Genomic DNA, 25013 nt, shown 5'->3' with positions numbered 1-25013 from the left:
TAGTAGTATTGCGAATTTTATAAAAAGCAAAATTGCAGAAATGGCGGACACATTTTTTCTTTTATTTTTGCTGCATAAAATGTCACATTTATCTATAAAAGCTTCAGAAAATTTTATATACTTTACTAATAAATTTACTGTATTTATGAACAGAATTATCACATATTACAATACATTACTAAATAACATATCACAATAGATTACAATAAAATAAAATTACTATACATCACAAACAGAATTACTGCAATATGGTAACAAAAGTAGTTTTTCTGCCTTTATTAATCTAAATACAAAGACATCTTTTGAACGAAATAGATACATAATTGAAACCTAAGAATCACAAATATGTATTTCTTAGAACGCTTTTAATATATTAATTCGTCATTTCTCTTTTTTAATTCTTTTTTTTTTAAAAGAATATGTAGAGACACTAGTTTTTTTTGGGGGGGGGGAAAGCAGGCAAGATGAAAAATTAGCAAACGCCTTCGCCGGATATCGAACCACGGACCTCTGGAATACCGGCCAAGCGTGCAAAACCACTACACCACAAAGGCATGCTAGGAAAGCGGGGGAAATACCTTATAAATACATGTATAATGTAAAATCACATCGAATATATTTTGAACAATTAAAATTATGTGCTTCATTATTTGATTAAATTTATATTTAAATAGATAGTCTATAAGAGTATTATCGGCTAAATTCAAAATTTTAACATTGAAAAAGTAAAAATTGTAATTAGAATGAATGATAGTTAAAAAAGGATGCATTCAGAAGCAAAGCATTCTAAAATAGGTATATTAGCAAACCAATGATCTTTACATTAGAATGACATGGTTTTGAGCCAAAATTCTGGATACATCTAAGTGTTTAATAAGCCTGTATGATAAGAATAATTTTTGTAAATTTAAAATGTTGAAAAAAATGAATCGTTTATATTTTGGTTGAAGTAAATATTTATAAGTAGCCAAAATATGAAGCCTGTTCAGTTATGACAGACAGGAATTTAACCAAAAGCAGAATATCGAAACATTTGCTAACTCCCTTATTTCTATATTTGTTGTGTATCCTACAGATAACAATATTTTTAAAGCAGTTAAAAATAAGTTCATTAAACTAGTCAAAAATAGAATCGAATAAGATGAAGGATCAAAACGTTACATATATCTAACTAATACGGTGTAGCTCTTCTTGTAAATAAAAAACTTCATTCACTCTGTTTAGCATGAAATCAACGAAATACTGGAGTCTTTGCTACGGTATAGTAAACACGGTGTATTCTATAAATATTCATAATGCAGACATGTTTGTTATATATTACTGTAAGTCATTAAATGAAATCTGCATAATGTTACATGTTCAACAGTACTTAAATCTAGAAAGTCTAACAGGTTGTGGAATACTTACATTGTTCGCAGAGCCGGTGTATTATTCTAAAACGCAAACCATCACTACTGGCAAGTATGGAATTTATAAAAGTGTATAAATGCTCTGCAGGGAAGTCTGTACACGAGAAGGAAGATTTCAATGTACTGCTGGTCCTAATACAGTACTCCCAATGTTACGCTAGAGACAGTGCAGAATTTACGTATAAGCTACACAAGCTATAGGCCCCCCCAAAATTAAAATATTGTATAAATATAGTACTAAAATACAGTATAACAGACTTATAAAGAGCTCCACATCTCAAATAGCTTATGGCCTTTGTAAGTAAATCCTGCTCTGGGCAGAGACTGCACTCACCAACACAGCAGGATATACTTTCATCATTTCTTGTGGATGGTGCTATATCTTAATGCACCGCGGAAAAAATACGATATATTTCCAGGTAAACTTTGATGGAAATTATTGCTAATTTTTTCGAGAAGATTATACAAAAAAAATTCCTGCAACTAAGTACAGTAGAACCCCGATTACCTAAGATTTGACTAACCGAGTTCCCCATTATCCGAACCCAATGCAATAAATAAAAAAAACGTCATTAAAATAGCTTTAAATTTGCGTTTTACCCAATAATTCAATCCGTAAAGATAAGAACCCCATCGTTACTGCGTTCGAGGATTTAAGACAAAAAGAGTTAGCTTTTAATTTTCTCACCGGACCAGAGTATGTAGTTAATTGTGCTACAACAGAGCAGCGTGAGTGACTTAGGCTTTTTTTTTTTTTATGTGTGTGTGTGTGTGTGTGTGTGCGTGTGTGTGTGTGTGTCTGTGTATTCTAGTGAGTGGTTGTTAACAATGACTGGTAGAAGAAAACGTGTGATTTTATCACTAGGAGTAAAACTTAGGTATGTGTTTTCAAGTTTATGGTATGTGTCATATTTAGTACTGCGTGTATATCTGTATATTTCAACGTACATATGTTTAATATCGCTACGTACCTGAATGAATTCTGTACGTTTGTAAATACCCTATAGTACTCACAATAAGTATTAAAATTTGCTTTGCATCAATCCGTGTGATCAGAGTTTTTGTAATTGATAATAATTGGGGTTCTATTCTACATGCATACTACTTTCCTCTGGCATTATTTCTTTACAAAATCTGTACATTATTTCTTCATTCTTTCCTTACATCAATTTTTAGTCAAAATATCAATACAAAATTAATATTTAATTTTGTTAAATAGCGATATATGGGGACAGAAAATGTAGACGGAGCACCAGAACTTTGTCCACGGATATTACAGGTTTTGCTCCATCGCACTACTGTTCTAGTACCGCATTTATCAAAGGGCATACTTGGGATCCAGATCAGCAAGGGATATATTACACAATGTGCACCTTTCTCCTGCTGGGCGGCCCATGCATGTTGCCAGTCTGCGTAATGCATTTTGTGTTTCTTACATTAGAATTCCTTCCGAAATAGTAAATGACTAAAATATTTCGAACCGCTCTAATCGGTATAATAGTTAGTGGCTGTATCATTTCGAATCACAGAGAAGGCGTGGATGTTTATAAATGTATAGTGCTTCTGCAGCATGGAGATACTTAAAATACACGGTTAACCGAAAGTCCTCTTAAGTGATTTGTTGGCAGGGGACGACAGACCCTTGGACTCGTCCTCCGGGGATTCTTCTTCTCAACTAGGACGGAACTCGGTAAAGTCATACTATCACGTACATGGTTGCCGAGACCTACGCAAATGACTGACACAATCCTATCTTCTAACTCGATTCTGGACTTGATCTAATGTTACTATCAGACAAGTGAGATAAGTCACAACATATTTCACAAGGTTACTATACTACAATGTTTGCTGTTGTGTGACGTCACTGAATTCCTTAGTCTTCTCGAAAACAAATACTACTTTAATGGTGTTTTCGTTTCTTCCACTTGTATGAGCGATATCGAATTCAAGCAACTGTGTCTTCGTTTCTCTGTTTTCGTTATTTCTGTAAGTAAGTGACATCGGCGTTCGAAAAAGACTAATCTTGTTTGTCTACTGACCTTTATATTTCGAATGAAATTCGCACATCTGTTTCAAACGAACGGGGGAAAAGCTTCTCTCACTAGTGAAATCTAACTACACTTTACCTGAACAAACTTCTAGCCTTTACTATAATTGAAAAAGACTGCTGGGTATTTCAGTTTATCAAAGATACCATGCACGAGTTTTATTTAAAACATGCCACAGTGAAATATTCTTTGTTTTACCTTTCGATGTCTCTGTTCCATAGCCCAGACTGTGATGAGCACCTTCCCTCCAATTCGAAGGACCCTCGTGAGTTCCTTGATGGCGGCCACACGGCGGTCGGTAGTGGCAAAATGGTGGATGACAGCGATGGAGAGAACAGCATCGAATGTTTCGTCCCGGAAGGGCAATCGAAGGTTGTCACAGGTGAGGACCTCATGGTTCTTCGCTCTTGCTGATGCCGTCAGTGCAGCGCAGCGGTCAGATCCGATCTTCATCAAGTCAGGATTGATATCCAAATACTTTCCATTACCACATCCTAGCACATAAAAAAAGATACGTATTGAGTTATTTTTTACATTTATAAGACATCTGAAGTACAGACGAGCAAAACCGCTTCTTTAAGGGATCAGATCAGAACCCTTCGCTTACTGAAGTGAATCAGTTCGTTTTAACTATTCCCCACTCACTAACAATGACCTTGATGAATGCGTTAGGAACAGGCGTGAATCAAAGAGTGGTGTGCAAAGATGGCGGAAAAGCAGAAAGAATTGTGGAATCGGTGGAATCAAACCACTCATTTCCTGGACTGATTTCTTTCAACTGAACTTTAGAGATTCTCTAAAAACACCTTTCTACATAGAACAACAATAAAGTTCTGGAATAAAAAATAAAATGTTAAAAATTAAAAAAAAAATAATGAAAACTAAACTGACGTTTGTTCAAGATAACATTATTTTGTTACTATAATGATATTTTGTTGCTACTACAAAGCACAGTGTAAAAATAAAATTTTAGTTTGGAGGCAGATCCAAAAGAACAGTTCGCTGACAATACCACTATTTTTTTTATTATCTAATTTGACAAAATGATACCAAATATCGCTCGAGGTTCTTCTATACGGTAGGGTCCACATTTTGTTCTGCAACCTTGAAAAAATATATTAGATGGGAAAATTTATATTTATAAATATTTACTTATTCTAAAGAGAAATTCAGAGATCTTGACTACAAGACGTTAATAAAATAAGTAAATAAATTAAAGTATAATTTATATTTTTACATAAATATGACACAGTATTCGAAGAACCAGAATGAAACTCAAAGGAACAGCTCCGAGCAAGTAAAAAGGGCAAATAATTAAGACTCCGCAAGAGTCAGATTTGCGGCTAGAGCAGGAGCGATGAAAAGAGCGAATAATGAAGATACCATAGGAATCAGATCCGCGGCTAGAGAAGGAGCGATGAAAAGAGCGAATAATCACGACTCCGAAGGACGCAGATCTGCGACTAGAGAAGGAGCGCCCAAGTGCTGACAGCTGGGAATCCAAGGAGCTAGTTCTTGTAATCTACGTATTTTAAACAGATCCTCGCACTGATAGATTGAGAGAAAAAAAAAAAAAAAAACCTCCATTTATTTGCAAACAGGGGTGGTCAGTTTCACTGAGATGTGTCAGTTTATATTTAATGTTTTGTTTTTATACTAAATACTAGATGAAACACAAGCAAACCAAAAGCACGCATACATGCATGCATAACACATATACATACATAAAATAGGTCAGAGCCGTTTTCTGTAAATAATAAAGGAAAGAATGCTAACGTTTACATGAAAAGGAATCAAATTTTATCGCACGCTTCCCAACAACAGTTCTTGGTGAACTGTTAAAAAACTACCTTTCCGTATTCATCGGAGAGCTGATATTCGTTCAGTAAAGTGAATCGGTTCCGGAACGGATCATTCATCTCTAATCTGAAGACAATGGGTTGGAAACAATGAAGGAAATTTTTGATATATTTGTTTTTGGCCCAAAAGGCGTCAGCCTGAAAGAGCTATTAATTTCGTTTTGGCATTTTGCTTCGATTCACTATAAACGGCTAATCACTTCTGATGGCGGCACTTGCTTATTCTTGTCCAGGCTTTCTTATCTTATCTAATCATTATTTCCTATCTTGTTCATTTGCGGTTTTGCAGCTGAGGATGGTGGTTCGGTAAAACCATCGAAACTAGTCCTGTGAAAATTTTGAAAATATAACGCTGATTTTTGTTGTTTGACTTCTGAATTAGTATTTGTTCGGCGTGTTATTGTGTCTTAATGTTTATGTTACCAGCAACATATTAAATGACGGCATTTTTATAATACATAGGAATTTTATAGAATGCTCAGAATTTTTAGGCAAAGTATGAAATATGAGAAATTATTATAGACTTTTACTAGGCATTCCATAGAATGATTAATGCCATTTAGGCAAAGTATGGAAAAAAGTCATGATATAAAATACGTACTTGCATTCCTCAAAATTACAAATGTTATTCAAAAGATATTGAAAGTGTGCCATTAAAAATCTTTTATTCAAAATATGTAAAGAAAGATTAAAGTTATACAAAGTAAAAAAAAGGCCCAGACTAGTCGACTTTTTTTGGGTTTGAGCCTAAGGAAAATGGGCAAGTTAGGCCGAAGTGTAGAAAGCAAGTGCAACTCTGTTCAGGGTGAAATCTCAATTCTGAATAAGTAAGTTTTGTTCTCAGCATCTAATTGGATAATTACAACTGCTGTAAAATTATTATTGGCTGATTTAGTGCATTTATATATATATATATATATACATGTATAGAACTGCTTACCTACGTCGGCTACCAAACTGCCTGGTTCTAACTCAAGCAAGAACTGCTTGACTCTTGGCCATGGCCTGTATCTGGTGTCCGTAAAATGAGGTGCAATTTGCTCGTAGACATCGTGTACGTATGCTTTTTCGAGTGCCAGAGACCGAGCTTGCCTTTCTTCTTGATTGTCCCCCGCCATGACTCCTTATGTCATCCTCAAACTGTAAAAAGGAAATAAATTTTTTATGTAAGAATTCAGTCATATGACAGGTAAGTTTTCAGCAACCTTTTTAAACTTACAATTAAAGTAATTTAGGTAATGGTACAGATGAGAATAGAAGAATATTTGCATTATTCTCAATTGGGATAAAATCATTCGGAATGTTAAAATGTTACCTGATATGGCGGTTTCGACTTGTAAGAAATGAACACGACAATTTGTTATTGGAGGAGTTAAAACATCAAGAAACAGTGTGATATTCATAAATTTGCAGGACTAGTTTCGAAGGTTTATATATAGAACCCACTTCTTCAGCTGCAGAAGTGCAAGTGACGAAAGAGAAGCCAGTGCTCAGGTTTCAGCTGCAGATGTGCCCCCAAATGAGAAACTGAGCACAGGCTTCTCTTTCGTAGGCAAGTAGGTAATAGGCTAATACATGTAATATTGCCAAGATTAAGTTCTTGCATCCAGAGTTTTAGAGATCGAAACAACCCGGGCTCTCTTTTGTTCGAAATTTTCCTAATGATAAACAAATTTTGAAAATTCTGTGCAAAAAAAGTATTATCCAGTGCATAAAAGTGCTGTATTATTTCATTAAAGAGTCTAGCCCAGGTGATTTTTTGCATCTTGAGATTTTTAATAACACTGTTAACTTCTGAAGTACAGAACTGACAATTAATAAATGAAATAGTATATAGCCCCTCAGTACTTATGTCTTTGAGAATTCTTATCATCACGCACATTATCTCACAGAAAAGTAGTATAATCTTTTCTCTTCTAATTTTTTAATAATTAAGCTTTTCATATATATATAATATAAATATGCGGCGAGCCGAAAGTCCTGTTTTGTGGTTTGGTGGAAGGGGAGAGGGCTGGGAGACCCTTGGACCCATTCCACTTCATCAAAATTGGGGGCGGAACTGAGCCAAATCACACTGTCACCTGTTAGGTGCTCAAGGATGTTGCCAACGACAGGAGTAATCTAGCGCTCCTTGTCACGAAGAATTTGGTGGGCTTGGGCTGACTACGTAAGACAATTGAGCATAAGCAGCAACAACAAAGACCAGGTGTCTCGGAATTCATCATCAACTAAACTGAACTAGAGAGAAAAGGCGCGGCAGATCTTCAAATCTGTAAATCCAGCATTGGCCGAGCGGTTCAGACCACTGCTAGTCGACTTGGTTTGGGTTTGAGCCTAAGGAAAATGGGCAAGTTGCATGGTGGTTTTCGCGTTTTCCCCATGTGTAAGTTCTTCGTGAGGGTACCCTTGCACTCAGGCATTCCTGCGATGGACAGCATCTTCAGTGATAAGACAGTTACATCACCATTAGTTATTAGGCATTCCTAACGAATGCTTTAAGTTGCAACTGTCCTGCCTTATTAAACAACAACAAAAGTCTATATCAATTCCAACTAAATATATAATAAACTATAGTTCGACATAATTTTAGATTTGGTCTCTTGGCTCAGCAGTCCATATTTAATTGGTGGAAAAGGTAAGGAATTATCATATTTCTTTGTCACTCGCACTGTAAAAAAAATCTGTAAGGTTACTAAGAAAACTCATGGAAACTGGGATGCCATGGGTTATTTGAGTAACAGTAACAGGTGTATTCTTTGTAACTTTACATGAATTTTGCCTGTAATGGTTACAGATCTTTTTCTTGTAATATCACAGCATATAGATATGTAAGTAGAACATATTTTTCTCATGTAAAATCCCAAACGATATATCTGTAATGGTTACAGATTATTTGCGTGTAATATTACAGCAAATAATTAAGTAAAGAGAACGCGTTCTTCTCATGTAAAATCTCAAACGACATATCTGTAATGGTTACAGATTATTTGCGTGTATTATTACAGCAAATAATTATGTAAAAAGAACATGTTTTTCTCATGTAAAATCTCAACAGATATATCTGTAACCGTTACAGGTTATTTGCTTGTATTATTATAGCAAATTATTATGTGAGTAGAAGATACTTTTCTTACGTAAAATTCCAATGGTTGTATCTGTTTCTGTATCTGTTATATCTATAGGTTTCAGATTATTTCCTTTTAATATCCCATTAAGTAATTATGTGTGTAGAATATATTTTTCATAGATGAAACACTAAAGGATATGTCTATAAAAGTAAAAGATTTTTTTGTCTAAAATGATGCTTATTATAATAAAACATATTGAAATCAATATGTTTTGAGTAAAACAATGATATCTGTATGTGTGTATATATATACATACAGGTATCATTATAGAGATATATGCAAGTGAAGCATAATAGTTTGGCTTTTTAAGTTAGCCAATTTGACCTCAGAATAGGAATAATTTAAAAGATGTGCTTTCAACAGCATTTAGTGTTCTTTTTCAAAAAGTAACATTATTCGGTTGCAGAGTATTTTTGTTTTATGAAGAGAAACTCATGTCTGATATTATTGAAAGGTCTTTCATATTATCATTTTGATTAATTTAAAAGCTCTAATTGATATGCTACTCCTTACATTAAATCACATGTACAGTCAAAAACCGTTAATCCGGAATCGTCGGGACTTCGGCGATTCCGGATTATCGATTTTTCCGGATTATAGATCATCAGTTTAAATCTGGTAAAATGGCATGCAGAAATTATAAAATTAAAAATATGAAACCGTAATTTATGAAATAAAGAACAGTTATGATCTAAAGGGTATCAAAATTTACAAAAAAAAAAAAAAAAAAAAAAAAGCTTAATGTTTATTTGTTTACTTTATTAAACATTTCTTTCAATGTAAGTTGTTTAAGTTGCTTCGTTTTTTATGTGATAATACATTCTCTTTAATTCTATAGACAGGCATAATTTCTTGTTCATTTACAAAGTTCCGCTGTTCCAGTCCTATAATTGCTGTGTCGAGAATACCGACTAATTTGTCAATCGAAATTTTTTCGTTTTCAATAACCTCTGTCACTTTCTTCGCTATCGGAAGCAAATTATAATGACGAGGAATTTGATTTAAATCATATCAAAGACAGAGTACATCGAGATGAAATACTACATTTAGTAAGAAATTATAAGCCAAATAAAATAAAAACATCTGCCCTGAAGATAAGGATAGTGCTGACAGATCAACTTCCAATTCATTGCGAGCCGCGGCGTTAAAGATAAACAAAGTTTAGATAAACAAACGTTAAAGTTTAGATAAACAAAGGATATGCCTTTATCCATTTTTTGCAGCAATTCCACTTTTTTAATGGACTTCGAAACATACTTTCGCTTTGTAGATCCTTTACATATTAGTAAATATATATCAGAAATTCTATTTGACATAATCGAAAGTTCAAGCTTACTTTTATAAAATTGCTCTAACAGTCTGCAAAAAATAATAAGCCGAATCGAATTCGAAGTTAAGGAACAACGCAATCTGCAACATTAACTGAATTAGATAATTTTAGCTTAGCTTATACCGTCCGTTATACATTAAACGCGCATTCGTAAACGTATTTTGCTCACACGCATATTCGCAGCCGTAAAGGTCTTACGCGCATGCTCAGAAAGTTTGTAGCTTTGAGGTCCGGATTATAGATCATTCCGGATTATGGGTGTCCGAATTAACGACTTTTGACTGTATATCCTTTACATAAAATAATGGAAGGCATCTGGAATTTATATTTGCCATGTAAAATAGCTGAAAAAACAGTATGCTTTATTTGCATGTTTTAGTGTCAAATAATAAGATATGTTCTGGAACTTTCTTTTTAGTAATGTTTGCTAAAATAGACACATGTTGCTTTAGGTTTAACTTATATGAGTAAACGTGTTGCATGTTCATATGATCATATTATTACAGTAAAAGATAGTTTGTGAAGTATTTCTATGAAGAACTCAGAACAGCTGTTCTTCATGTTTCAAAAATATTATATTCTCTCCTTCTAAAAAATGACATTTTGAGTAAATTAAAGAATTCAACATAGCAGTGAACTTCATTTTGTTACTATAAGGATTTCAAAATTGTGTTCATATGCTTGAATTACAACCTCCAACTAATCTTTTTATTCTTATCTGCACTCGGTGTTTGTCTGCTATTGTTTGAAATAATAGATGGTAACTGCATAACGTTTTTACCTTACCTTCAAATAATTTCCTTTGAATTAACAGATACAAGTCTTTCATTAAAACCCTAATATCATGCTTTTTGAATAAGCATAAAACTTCACCAACTGACCTTAATTTTTAAAGCCTTGCTTCCATTAAAATTCTTGATGCTTAATACAATTATGCCTTTAACAAATTTGTTTCAAAAATTAATACTTCAGTTTAGCTTAAAATTTAATGCATTTTAATTTTACCTATAATTTTTTACAAACATGATATGTAATAAACCTAAGCTTAATATTTCCCATTTAGAAAGTAATACTAAAAAGTATTCCTAGTTATTATAAATTTCGAGATTTGCATTCAAAATTGTGAAATATACATGTGACAACAGAAAACAAACTTTATCCTGTCTCTCTCTCTCTATATATATATTACAGCATGTTAATTAAGAAGTTTATTGAATTTATAATTTTATTGTGAAACATTATGAAGCAAATAATATGCTAATTAAAATACAGAAGTAAAAATAATATATTACTTAATTCATAAACTTTATATAAAACCTGAAAAAAGAATTAATTAAAAAATAACACAATATAAGATTTTTATAAAAATTCGTTTCGACTGCTTGGAAAAAATGAATTTTTCCCCTCTTTGTAAACCATGTCTCCTAAATAAAGAAAAAAACACTTCTTTTAAAATCATAATCATGCTCTTAAGCTTATAAAAATTATTTTAATAGATGTTTTAAACATGTGCTTATATAACACTTTTAATCATATTTCTTTATAATATCTTTAGTAATTAGGAACAGCTTAAATACTTTAAAAAATTGGATTACAGTGAACCGTCTCATTATGACAAGCTACCTCAGTCAATCACTTTTTAAGTTTAACCAGCATTCCTCATAAAATAACTAATTAGTAAACATAACTTCTCTAAGATGCCCACTATCATTGAAGATCAAAATCTTCAGGAATCACGCATAGCTAGCTTAGAGAAGGTTCATTGTACAAAAACAGCCAATATGCAAATCTTTTCATAAATGAAGCCACCATAGTTATTAAATATAATATACAGTATACTTATATTCAGAATTCAGAACTTGAATAAATTTCTCGAACTGTTTTAGCATTCGAGAAATGTTATATTTATTACCTTAAATTTCTAAAACAATATTACATGAATCACTGGGTCCAAATGAATCATTGGGACTCCGACAACAATTTCCCTCTAGCTTTCTTTTAGCAACAGAATTCTGAAATTGTTTTAATGATTTAGGTATTGTTTGTCTTCCTTAAGGCGCTCACAAAACAAGTTACCCTAAATTTTTCGCCCTCGTAGTAGTCGTTTTCATCTTACTAACTGATTTGCTAGTGGATTTTGGGTGCATGGCCTATTATTGATGAAATAATAATAGTGAACAGCTTCAAGAAAATGGGGATATCTAATGCTCTTGATGCCATATTCCCACTTATTTTTACTAATTTTATCTTCCGAAAATTAAGAGGGAAAAATTAAATGAATAATTTAATTTCCAAAGGACACAGTCACAGTAGGAATATAACAAATGGAAAGTAATCATGTATAAACTACTACTATCACAATATTATTTCTTTAAAAGAAACCTCTATTTCAATAAGAATACACATAATTGCAACATCTAATAAGTTATCTCATTTCTTTATAATTTGAATTTCTCTCATTCTCATTGTTGTTCTTGCAACTCCTTAGGCCTTAGATCATACATAAATAATTAGAGAAGGTGAATATGCAGCTGATATGGCAAAATTGCACAGTGAATGGCAGTTGGTATTTGCTTTCACTATCATAGATCATTTTTTGTATTAGGCTGACATAATATTCAACAGTTAGAAGAAAAAGATTCAACGGGGCCTTTAGTGTACAAAAGTTTGCCTTTGTTAGTATGACGAAAACAATCCTTATGTCGATAAATCCATTTTAAAATCTTGGGATATTTTTTTTCTAAATGCATTAAAAGGGGGGAAATTATGCAAATATTTTTTTTAATTTTCAGAATCTGGTTCTAAAGCTGGGTGGGGTGGAATATGCAACGCAATACGGTAATTCTGAAGATCATTGCTTGTGGTAGTACAAACTGAGTGGTGATAACTTGCATGCTGTAGAAGACGACACAAATTGCAGTTCCAGATGCATTAAATGCTTTGAGGTCTAAGGAATAGCATTAGGCAATAATAAGAATGAAATTCAAGGTATAGGGAAGTAGGAATGAAAATTATTATTATCAGATACTAAAATGTTAATGTTACTAAGCATTCTTATTGGAATGTAGGTTTCTTTTATATAATAATACTATGATAGTTATCAGTAGTTCATTCATGAATATTTTTGATTGGTTATGGTCTTACTGTAATCACATCCTTCAAAATTAAATTGATTGCTTAATTTCCCCCTTGATTTTCGTACTATAATATTAGTAAAAAGGAGGAAAAAAGTCTGCAAGTAAACATAACTCCTCTTTCTCTCTCTATATAGAGGCATGTATCTTCGTGTGCAACTAAGCAAAACAAATGTGACTTTTCTTCTTTAAAAAAATTGTGTTAATAAATAGGTTGAGAATTAAGTTCATTTTAAAGACTTACGACACATGAAATATACGTGATCAAAATAAATTAGAAAATTAAGTTCAAATAAATTTTAAACTAAATTACGTGTTTACGTTGCAACACTTCAGTTGTAATAATTAATACTAACAAAACCAAACATCATATTCCCATTCTGCACAGTCTAAAAATTCTTCTGCAAAACTGCAAAAATTACCAACACTTTGGCTTATTTGATAACTTTCAAATTCACACCTTTGTTTGCATTTACAATTTATAACTTTAATTTTCCACAGAAATTTGTTTTTGATTTTAAAAAATTTCACTGGCATAATTTCATTCACTTCAGCATACATTAATAGATGAAGAAGGTTTTTGTACCTTACATAATTTTAAATCTTATGTAACCTAACGTAATTAATAACAAAATCAAAACATAGATCAGAAACTGCATAAAATTTAATAAATAACTTCTACTAGTGTCACACAAAATGCTATGAAATTAATCAATAAAATGAGATAAAATATATAGAATTAATATTCCACATGTGTGAAGTTGGAAGTTTTACGTTAAATACATTTTTTTAATTAAGTATTTTTAAAAATGATCCCTTAGAGCATGGGACCTTTCGTAATTAGAACTCGCAAATCCACTTCGCTAGTCTTTCATAACATTGTTTTTCTTTTATTAACAAGAAATATTGCATTCAGTTATTTAATTTAAGATTTCCAAAAATAATGCTACTGAAAGGCATGAATACTTACTTAAATTTGAAATTAATTTAGTTGACTTAAAATAATATTTAAAAAATAAATCTTTATATATACGTCTAAAAATCAGACCTTATTAATTTTCTTTTATTTGAACGGTACCTGAATTCTGCATTAGTTTGGACTCGTAAATCATTGGACAATTAAATGCCAAGCTATAAGAGAACTAATGTAGTTTACAAATGCACTGAATTTTATTTCCTGCATTAACTTTCAAAGAAAGTAAAATTTTCTGCATATTTGCATCATTTGGATTGATAGAATATGGCAAAGCATGCAAAGGCTATCAGCCTAAAGGGAAGTATATATTCATGGACGGCTTTGTAAGGAAAAGTAGCTTGCATTTCCATTTATTCATGTGTATATATATATATATATTTACAATTGTTAATGCTAAAATCAATGCTTCATTAAAAATTTATTATTATTTTATTTTTAATACTAACATACAGATACAGAATTGTTTTAAATTCCAATAAACAATCATAATTTATTTTTAAGAAAACTTATTTTATGATTTATATATTATATTACATGAATAAGAGAAACATTTGTCAAGAAATGTATTAAACTTGTATTAGCAGATTCATGCTATCCTAGTAACAAAACTATCATACTTCAAAACTGTATTAAAATTGGGCAAAATAAAATCAACATAAATTCTACATTAAATGTTTAAAAACTTATAAGTATGCAATGGTAATTATATATACAATATAATAAATTTTGTAATTTATAAAATATTAATGAAATGATATTTTTGGAAATAATGTACAAAATTTGAGTCTTCTTTTATAACTAGTTTAACGAATTTTTAGAAAAATATTTTAGATCATTTCCATCTTTCCCCAATGGCCACCAGCGGCCGAGCGGTAAAGTCGCTGAACACTGTTAGTTCGGTCTGAGGTTCGAATCCCGCGAACGGGCTGGCTGCATGTGTGTTTTCGTGGTTTTCCCCATGTGTAACGTGTATACGAGCCAGTTTCCCTTAGAAAGTCCTCCACGAAGGCATCCCTCCCCTTAGGCAGATAGCCCTAGTGTGCTTTGCCATAATTAAATACACCACCACACCATCTTTCCCCTGTTGATATTGGTATATTAAAATATATGAAATAATTAAGTTGCATCTAGTTAGTAAAGCAAAACATTACGAAAAGTATGATGCGACATATTTTTAATCAATATAATTACTTCAATTTTGGAATTATAACATTTTCGTAAGAAATTAATGCCATTGAAAAAAACATTATTACACTAAAAAATAAACGAGATTCTCGACCGCGTTGTTCAAGTTTTTGTAATTTTACTTCATAACACACTCGTACATAAACATATTAGACTGAATTATAAACCAAGTATAATTAATTAGGTAATCCTAGAAAAAGAATAAATTAAACCTAGTAAGCAAAAAATATATACATTACATTCAGAATTCTAAATGTTTACATAAACTTTTCTCTCAAGGCCTGCCGGAAAAAAGATGTCAAACGTTCTTTGGTCAGACGACTGCAAACGAACGCTAACATGATTAATTTTGTTTTCAACAACCGCATTACCGTTTCAATTAAATACCACAACAGTGATTAAATTTTGGAATAATCAGTTATAAATACGGGCAATTTAAGGCGTAATTTATCGGATGCACAATGACAAAATACTACTATTAGATCTGCATTTGGAATAAATATTTTGCACTCTTTCAACTCATTAGACATCACGAACACTGATATTAATTAATCGCAAAGCTCAAACGTTTAAATACTTACTCACTACATATAACAGTGCAAAGTGCATGAGAATAATCTGTTTAAAATGAACAAAAAATATTTCAAACAGTAATTTTAAACATTTTCTTACTTACCTGCGCTATACAACCAAAGCATTCCAAATGCATTCAGCCATGATTTTTTCTGCAACTAGCTTTCAAACACTTTTCTCCTGATTCGCTAATTTCCAGTCAGTCACGTGATTCTTCCGTGCGGCTTCTGCAACATTATCTGTAATGCTACAAGAAAATCAGCTGTACCCGCTACAGTTTGCTTTCAACCTGTTACCATTGCAGGAAATTCTTGTGTAACTTTTTGATTTCTGTAACTTTACAAAACTTTTGCCTGTAAAGAGCGAACTTTTTTTTTTTTTTTTTTTTTCAGTGGGTGTATGCCCTTGGAATGAAACCTATTAATGCATCCAAGTAGCAGAGCTGGATGATCCTGGAATCACATGCGCAATTGATTTTTCAGGTTTCTCTAAAGTAAACATGTAAGAGTTCTGCAGAATTGTAAAGATCTGTATGCAAAACTTGTATCTTCAATCCATATTTAGCGAAAAATTAGTTCCTATTCATTGAATCACTCATACTTTAAAGGCAGTTATATCATATACATAACAGACTTTATTTTTTATGTTTACCCTTGATTACTACCCCTCCTCCCACAGCCAGCTCTATATTTTTATATAGAGTCTTCGTTATTTCGAGAATTACCATAGCAACTATCTCATATACAAATAGATCGCTTGCAGTCAAGATACGGGGAAAAAAAAAAAAGCCTCTCGTAACAGATTGGAAATCGATTTTTCAATAGGACAATGAATCCCCTGTGAACGTTTCTAGAAAAAATAAACACGTGTAGGAATAGGATGCCCAAAGAAGAGTTCCTTGAAACGAAACGCACGTTTCTAAAAATAGCCACAAGGAATTAAATACTAAGGTCTAGGATTGCAAAAGATCCGCGAGTGACTGTGTGCATAAATAAGAATAAAAAATCTGATGTCTACACCACATGATTTCCTTGTACGGAATATTAAATTATACGCATTTTTTCTTGCATTTTATTTAAACTTATTAGATTGAATTAAACCTACTTCGCCGACAGCGCATAAACCACAATAGAATAAATGCATTCTTTAAAATTCACTTTGTTTACCATAGCGACACTCTGGCGCTAGGTTTAGTTAACAGTATTATATTTCATTCATATTATAACTCAGAATGCACAAAATGTATATCATTTAAAGAATTATCTAATCGTTGCCACATGTTCTATTCAAATACTATAATAAAGCTAGAACTATGTATAAAAGAAATTAAGCAAACAAAACAAAAAAGAAACAGTTTTACACAGACGATTGAGTATTTCTCATTTAATTAATTCAGTTCTCACTTCGCGAGAAGGCAAAAATACATAAAAACTCAAAATATCTCTATTAAAAATTACGAGGTAAATTTCAAACGCTTATTTCCACGAAAAAATTCCAGAAAGAATTAAGCATACGTACATACGTTCGTACAGACGCCACGAAATTCTCTTCAGAATTAATTTTAAAGCAGTTTTATAATTTTTTTGGAGGAAACGAGTCTTTTATTCTGTCCTTACGTACAGATATCACGCAAAAACATCGTTAAATTGCATTCGATAGCTGTCAAAATGGATATTTTCAATGAAATATGCTGCCTGAAACTTTTCGCGATTACAATACTTCCTTTTTACTTCGTACAAGGAAGTAAAAAAGGAGAAAAAAATGAAGGATGAATAGCAGAAGATACGAAATGAGATAAGAAGATAACACGAAACCGATAATGAACGCAAATAAATTAGAATGTAGTTCCCATAGTTTAGGGTAGATTTTATTTTTCAACTTCTCATCTTATTTAATCCTTTCTAGAAGCTTCCTTTGTTCATAAAATATAAAAAATTTACATGTTTTTTAGAATTATTATTTTTTTCAAAGCGGGGGAATATGAAAAATCAGAGATGCCCTAGCTCCTTCTCAAGGCGGATTACATCAGGAAGGCACGTGGGAAGGAAGAAAAACTTTGCATTCTTCCTCGCTTAAAAGGCGACTGGGAAGGGCGGGAAACAGTCGCCAAACCTAGGTAGTGACGAATTATCGTTTACCACATTTTTTAGCTCGGCGTCACTCTTAGAGTTCATTTCGGAGCTGTAAATTTGAAAAATGAGCATTCTCTGGCTGAATTTTGAGCTCCGGATCTTCAGATTGTCAACCGAAAGTGCTTCAAATTACATCAGAAAAGCACGTGGGAAGAAGGAAGAAAATTCCTTACATTATCCCCCACTTTAAGGGTGATTCTGGTATTAATGAACTACCGGCCGTCACGTTTTAGTTTGGGCGCCGCTTACAGAATCATTTAGATTTTTGATCTCAATATCAGAAAGTGATTTTTGAGTGCAAGAAGGAATGAGGACTAGTTTTATCTCTACATTTCATGTTTTTGAATTAATTAATAAACTTTTACTGAAAAAGAAAGATGGATAGCGTTAAAAAACGGAAAATGAGTAGAAATTTAATGTTACTTATAGCACTTCATATGATTTTAAACGTATGTTGTTAACTATTAAAGATCATTATTTAATTAACCTCTTTTATAAAAGGTGGATTAGTAGTAATCTCATTTATATTTGGATTAGTGGTAAACTCTTTTATAAAATTGGATTAGTAGTAATGTATTTAGTTCTTATGTTAATTAAGCATAAACTTACGCGCCGGTAAGTTTAGTTGAGCCAGCTTATAGCTTAGGCTACTTTTATCAACGCTTAAACTTAAGTCTTTATTTAACTCCCGATTCTTTAATTAAATTACCTCATCACAAGTACTGAGCAATTCAGTTGTATGATTATGTATCATGAATGTTTATCTCTTATGAATCAGTATGTTTATCTAATATATGTATCAGTTATCATGAGACGAAGTCTCATGTATGTAAGCTAGTATCAACAAAAGTTTTTATGTACGATGCAACCAGCCCTTGTATGCCTTGTATGACAATATTCTACCTTTCTCTTTTAGGACGTTGTTCTGGACAGTTGCGGGATTCGGCCAATACCCGACTAGTCTATGTAAGCCGCCCGGGCAAAGAATCTCTAAGAGATTCTTTGGCCCGGGTTTCCGGATCATGCTCTCAAATGTCAATTGTCACCACAAGTAGTGATTTATTGGAAGTACACTTCTTGCCTTTTATGCTAAAAGTTCAGTTTAATAACAAGCTTCAGAAGTCAAACAACAAAAATCAGCGATATATTTACAAAATCTTGTAAATATAACGCTGATTTTTGTTGTTTGACTTCTGAATTAGTATTTATTCGGCGTGTTATTGTGTCTTAATAACAAGCTTGTTTAAATATTCGCAAGTCTCTGTTATACTGTTTTCATACGAAGCGATATTGCTAATTGCTTAAGTTGGGTTGTAGGACTCAAATTCAAGTAACAGTTCACATGCAACATTACATTTTTTACAGAGTTAGATTAGTAGTGCGAAGATGCATTTAAAACTTTTAAAGTTTGATATTACGTGTATGCAATGTCACCATCATGCGATGATTTGTAGATAAATTTTTTTTTTTTTTTTTTTTTTTTTTTTTTTTTTAATAACGACATTTTTTACGAAGTACGATGTTTTAAAACTGTGAAGTTTTTGAAGCGATTTATTTTCTAAGACAATGTTTTATATCACCCTATGCTTAAAACAGCGATTTTATCCTTTTGCTTTCTTTTCTTCCGCTATGATTTGTAAGACGATGCTTTCCCGTGTGTTGTTTTTTCCGCGATGCTTTAGGCTATGTCCCATAAAAATTCCTTCAGCTAATATTTCAGAACCACCAGAAACAGATTTGATTCTGTTTGCCGCAAAATCAAACCTAGAAACGAGAAATTTACGAAATGTTGTTATTGATTGTTTTATGACTGATCTCGCTTGTTTGATATCAGAGCAAGCCCACGAAATTCATTTTGACAATCAGGCAAGATTGCGCCTGTCATTGGCAAGAGCGTTGGATACCATACAGGTGACAGTACGACTTTGGTCAAGAAATTTACGAAATAACGCAGTTTACTCAAAATGAACGCTTATATGATGTAATTTTCTAACCTACAAAATAATAAAAGTCCCATTTAAATAGATAGGATGATTATAATTACTCTTATAATTTGCTTATTTTCTTAAAAAGTTTTTTTTATTTCGCTCGATATTTTCCAGCAGTTTTTAAAATCACTATGTGTTAGTAATATAAAACATGGAATAAAGGAATTAATCAAGGCAAAATTCTTCACAAGGTTATAAGATATATTCTCCTTTCTTACCGCGTGTCTAAGAGATGTATTTAGAAGCACATCCAGCTAGCAAATGGGATCGAATATTGACTAAGGCACTACATATCTCTCATGCTTCCAGGTTCTAAAAATCAGTTCTATCCTGGATTCTAAGCTGGCGCCCAAGCTAAAAGGTGACGGACGATAATTTGTGACCACCAGGATTTAGCGGTTGGATTCCCTCGTCCCCAGTCACCTTTTAAGAGAGTGATATATAAGGTATTTTTTCTTTTTTTGCAGCGTGTGCTCGTAGTGTAATTGGAAAGCAAGCCCTGTTAATATTGGAAAGTACGGAGTTCGGATCCGACAAGCATTGCTATTTTTTTCACGTCTCCTGCTCCGAAATAAAATAAGTAATGCTTTCTACGCGGTATTTTAACTGTGGCAGTCTTATGTTCGACTGCGTTCGCCGCCAGATGACATCATGTTGTTTTCGTAATAACCGCCATCGGGACCAGTGAACTCGCCCCCATTCGCCCTTAGTTCGAGTGTAAGGATGTTCAAATATTTGTGTAGAAGTGTTCTGTTTGAATGAATAGTTGTGTTAACGAATAGATGTGTTAATAAAGTTGTGTTTTAGCAATACGAAATGATGTCTTCTAAGAATATTTACCCAAGCCATAATTTACTCACAATAGTAATTGGCGACTCGTCTACACGCGTGAAGCTTCAGAAGTTTGGTTTTTAGACTTTCGTGTTCTTTCCTGCAGGCACTGCCATGGACGAAACAGCAGCTGTGAAAATACTAACTTATAATCCTGTTGGCCCGGCACTGTGCTTTGCTATGTGCGAATCGACTTTTGCTTTAGCAGCACTCAAGCCTGTTACGGATCTCAAGACGAAATTTAACTATTGTGTTGCGCATTTGCCACCTGTGATTGCTTCTGTGGTTTGAGATATCACACTTCGGGGATGCACAGATTCTTCTTTGTCATGAAAAGGCGTGCTGAAAAACACAATATAGCTGACTCGTTGTTACTAGAGTTATTCATTCAGCAAATGCCGCCGAATGTTCAATCTATCCTAGCGTCGGCTGAGCCGTTCGTTTCTTCGGAAGCTGCCAGCATTGCCGATAGAATATTGGAAGTTACACCCGCTCAGGTAAGCGCAGTTTCTTCACCTGTATCTGTCAGTGCATCTAATAATTCTAAATTGGATTTCGTACTGGATGAGGGCATCAAATTACGTGGTGAGGTTTTGTCTTTACGACAATCACGCAGTGTTTCCAAAAGCCGCTATAACAGAAAACGAAGCCCTTCAACTAAAGCTGCTTCGAATTGCTCCTATTACTGGTATCATCGCAAATTTAATGAGAAAGCCAAAAAGTGTGTTCCACCATATAAGTTCCAGGGAAAGTGTAATGGCGACTTGCGTTTTACCCTCGGAGTCTCGTCGCCTTTTCATTACAGGCAGAAAGTCAAATAAAATATTTTTGTGCGCACTAGCTCAGATGTCAGTCTCCTCTCAGCAACCAAACATGAAGCGCGTCAGACACCTATTATGACGTTTTCTGCCGCCAACGGTACTCCTATTCCGGTTTACGGACAAAAATCTTTAAGTATTGACCTTGGACCTCGTCGTAGTTTTAATTTTAGTTTTCATGTGTGTAAAGTGTCAACGAATGTTATTGGATCTGAGTTTTTGCATTATTTTGATTTACAACCTGATTGAAGGAACAAAAAGCTTGTTGGTTTAAAAAACGCATTTAAAAATTAATTTCAGTGTTATTAACACACATATGTATTCTATTAAAGCAGTTATTGCAAATATTGTATATGATAAATTACTGTCTAACTACCCTTCACTGTCAAAGCTTTCTGATCTTAATGAGACTGTTAAACATAATTCTATGCATTTCATTGAAACTATTCGTCATCCTGTTTCGTGTAAGCCTAGGAGATTAGCTTCAGATAGATTAAAATTGCTAAGAATTAAATTTAAAAAAAATATTAATTTAGGCCGCATGCGATCCTTCAAAAGTAATTACTCCTCTCCTCTTCAGATGGTGTGAAAGGCAAAAACGAATGGAGACCTATGGGAGATTTTCATATGTTAAATGTTCAGACAGTGAAGGGTAAGTATCCTATTCCCAACATTTGTGATTTTTCAGCAGAGTTGCATTACGTAAAGGTATTTTCTCGATTAGACTTGGTAAAAGCCTATCATCAAATTCCAATTAATCCGTATGATATCCATAAAACGGCTACTGCCACTCCTTTCAGACTTTTTGAGAGCACAAGAAAGCAGTTTGCGCTATGCAACGCAGTTGCAACTTTCAAAGCTTTATTCATGAGTAACTTGTGAGCTGTCAGGAGTATTTGCTTTTGTGAACGATATATTGATTGCGTCAAAGGATGAAACTGAGCATTTGATACACTTCAAAGCTCTGTTTGAAAGATTAAGTAATTATGGATTAAGAATTAATGTTCCTAAATGCAATTTTGGTTTATCTGAACAGGGTTAAAACCTTTACCCAACAGGATGGAAACCATTCAAAAATTTCCTAAACCAAACACCTTAACTAACTAAGGAAATTTCTCGGCATATTTAACTTTTACAGACGTTTTGTCCCAAGAACTTTGCATATGGTAGCTCCCTTGAATAAGTTATTGGAAGGTCGCGTTAATAAAAAGAAACCTTCACAACGAAGCAAAATAGAAGAATACCCTCTCGAAATGGGACGAAGAGGGTGAGAAAGCATTCATCAATGGAAAAATGACAATTGTCGAAGCAACCCTTCTCAGACACCCAGTTCCTGGTGCTACCTTGAAGCTTTGTACTGATGCATTTGACATTGCGGCTGGTAGCTCATTAATGCAATTGCATAATTCAGTTTGGGAACCCATTGCGTTTCTATCCGTTAAACTCAGCAAAAGCCAAAGGAAAAATGGTCAACTTATGATCGAGAACTGTTTGCTATATATTTGTCGACTAGGAAATTTCGGCATATGCTTGAAAGCAGGGCCCTTTACAATCTACACAGATAAAAAGCGCTTAATATATGCTTTTAAGCAAAAGTCCGAAAAGTGTTCTCTGCGATAACTTCGTCATCTTGATTTTATAGGCCAATTTTCCACTGACACACGATACATCAAAGGTCGCGACAATATCGTTGCTGATGCCTTATCCAGGGTAGAAATAGATACAATATCTGATAATCACCACATTGATTATAAAAAGTTATCCGAAGAACAAATTCAGGACTCCGAAATTCAGAATTCTCTATCTCAGTCTTCACCAGTTTTTAAAATAGAGAAACATATTTTCCTTTAGAAGATATTCCTCTTTACTGCAATTATGGATACAGATATACCTCTTCCGCTATTTCCTGAATCTTTTCGCTCTAACATTTTTCATTTGATTCACTCTCTTTCTCATGCTGGCATTTCAGCCTCAACAAAACTGATCGCTAAGCAATACTTTTGGCTTAATATGAAGAAATTTATTAAAACTGCAGTTCAATCTTGTCTACAATGTCAACGTTCCAAAATTCATAGACATTAAAAATCACCTTTGGATACCTTTTCCTTGCCTGATGCAAGATTTGCGCATATCCATATTGATTTCATAGGTCCGCTTCAACTGTCTGAAGCTCTGTCTCAATAACGTTATTGCATCACAATTATTGACAGGTTTACCAGATGGCCAGAAGTTATACCTATTGCCGGCATGCCAGCTCAAACTACTTGTAAAGCGTTGTTAAGTGTTATTACATAACTGAATAGATATATTTGGCTGCCTTGTATCAATAACAATTGATCAAGGCCGAAATTTCAAATCTCACTTACGAGTATTTAAGGATTTAATGAAAATTTTGGGTACACATCGCATTAGAACTACTGCTTATCATCCTCAATCCAATGGGCTGATTGAGAGATTTCATAGGCAACTTTAAAGTTCAATAAAGGCTCCTAATAATCTAAAGTGGACTAAAATTCTGCTTACAGTTCTGTTGGGTATCAGATCTGCCTTTAAGAAAGATATAAATGCTACTTGTGTTGAACTTGTTTACGGTACCACATTTAGATTACCCTCAGATATGCTGAATGTTACTAATTTCGTGCCCCCTTCTGAATCTTACGTGTCACAGCTTCGATCAATCATGCATTCAGTTAGACCGATTCCAACCTCTAAGCATGTTCAACTATCAATTTATGTACACCCGATACTTCAAACCTGTTTTCATGTATTTCTACGGATCGATTCTGTTAACGCTCCTGTAACACCTCATGCCGTTGTTAAACGAATGGACAAAAATTTTATTATTGAGGTGAATAGCAAAAACTTTACACTTTCAATCGATCGCTTAAAACCAGCGTATATGTTGTCGGAACGTATAGATTCACCTAGAACTTCTTAGATTCCACATCAGAAAGTCTGTGAAGACTCAAAAATTGCTCCAAAACAAGTAGTTACTCGCAGTGGACGTAGTGTTCATTTTCCCGAAAAACTGATCACTGTTATGTATGACTGAAGTTTTTCTCTTGTGGTCTGCTGCAAAAGTTATAATATATAAATACTTGATTAATTTCTTTTGCATACGCATTGAAAGTTGCTTAAGATTCTTATTATATTAACTTTTCATTATTTAATTTAAGATATGCATTGTACTGTTACATATTTCAATTATAATTTAAGTGTATTATTACTTGTATATTACTATTCGTATATTTTATATTGCTTCTTTTTTGTAAGTACATTTTAAAGCATAACTTTTATTCGAAAGTGCATATCTTAAATTGGAGTCACTAGGGAGGGGTACTCTGTGGCAGTCTTGTGTTCGACTACGTACGCCGCCAGATGAAGTCATGTTTTCGTAATAACCGCCAGCGCGACCAGCGAACTCGCACCCATTTGCCCTTGGCTCGAGTGTAAGGATGTTGAAATAGTTGTGTAGAAGTTTTCTTTTTTAATGAATAGTTGTGTTAACAACCAGCGTATAACGTATAGTAACATATATTAGTATGTTAGCGTATAGTATTGTTAATGAATAATAGGAGTGTTAATAAAGTTGTGTATTAACA

General features: G+C 33.3%; 1 protein-coding gene across 2 annotated transcripts in view; it reads right to left on the bottom strand.

The window, feature by feature from the left end:
- Nucleotides 1-25013, bottom strand: part of LOC118200835 (uncharacterized) — a 147641-nt gene that overhangs the window by 35649 nt on the left and 86979 nt on the right. For both annotated transcript variants that reach the window (XM_085818330.1, XM_035372807.2), the window contains 2 exons: nucleotides 6257-6456; nucleotides 3656-3951 (listed from right to left, as the gene is read on the bottom strand). In XM_085818330.1, coding sequence (XP_085674456.1) covers nucleotides 3656-3951; nucleotides 6257-6434 — 474 coding nt within the window. In that variant the 5' untranslated portion in view covers nucleotides 6435-6456. The remainder of the gene's footprint in view (nucleotides 1-3655; nucleotides 3952-6256; nucleotides 6457-25013) is intronic.

This window comes from Stegodyphus dumicola, chromosome 6 (assembly GCF_044657685.1).
Source record: "Stegodyphus dumicola isolate Sdum_Otavi_A_Nest chromosome 6, ASM4465768v1".
NCBI classification, from domain to species: domain Eukaryota; kingdom Metazoa; phylum Arthropoda; class Arachnida; order Araneae; family Eresidae; genus Stegodyphus; species Stegodyphus dumicola.
Note: the sequence above shows the minus strand (reverse complement) of the source record. Positions and strands in the feature narration are given on the sequence as shown.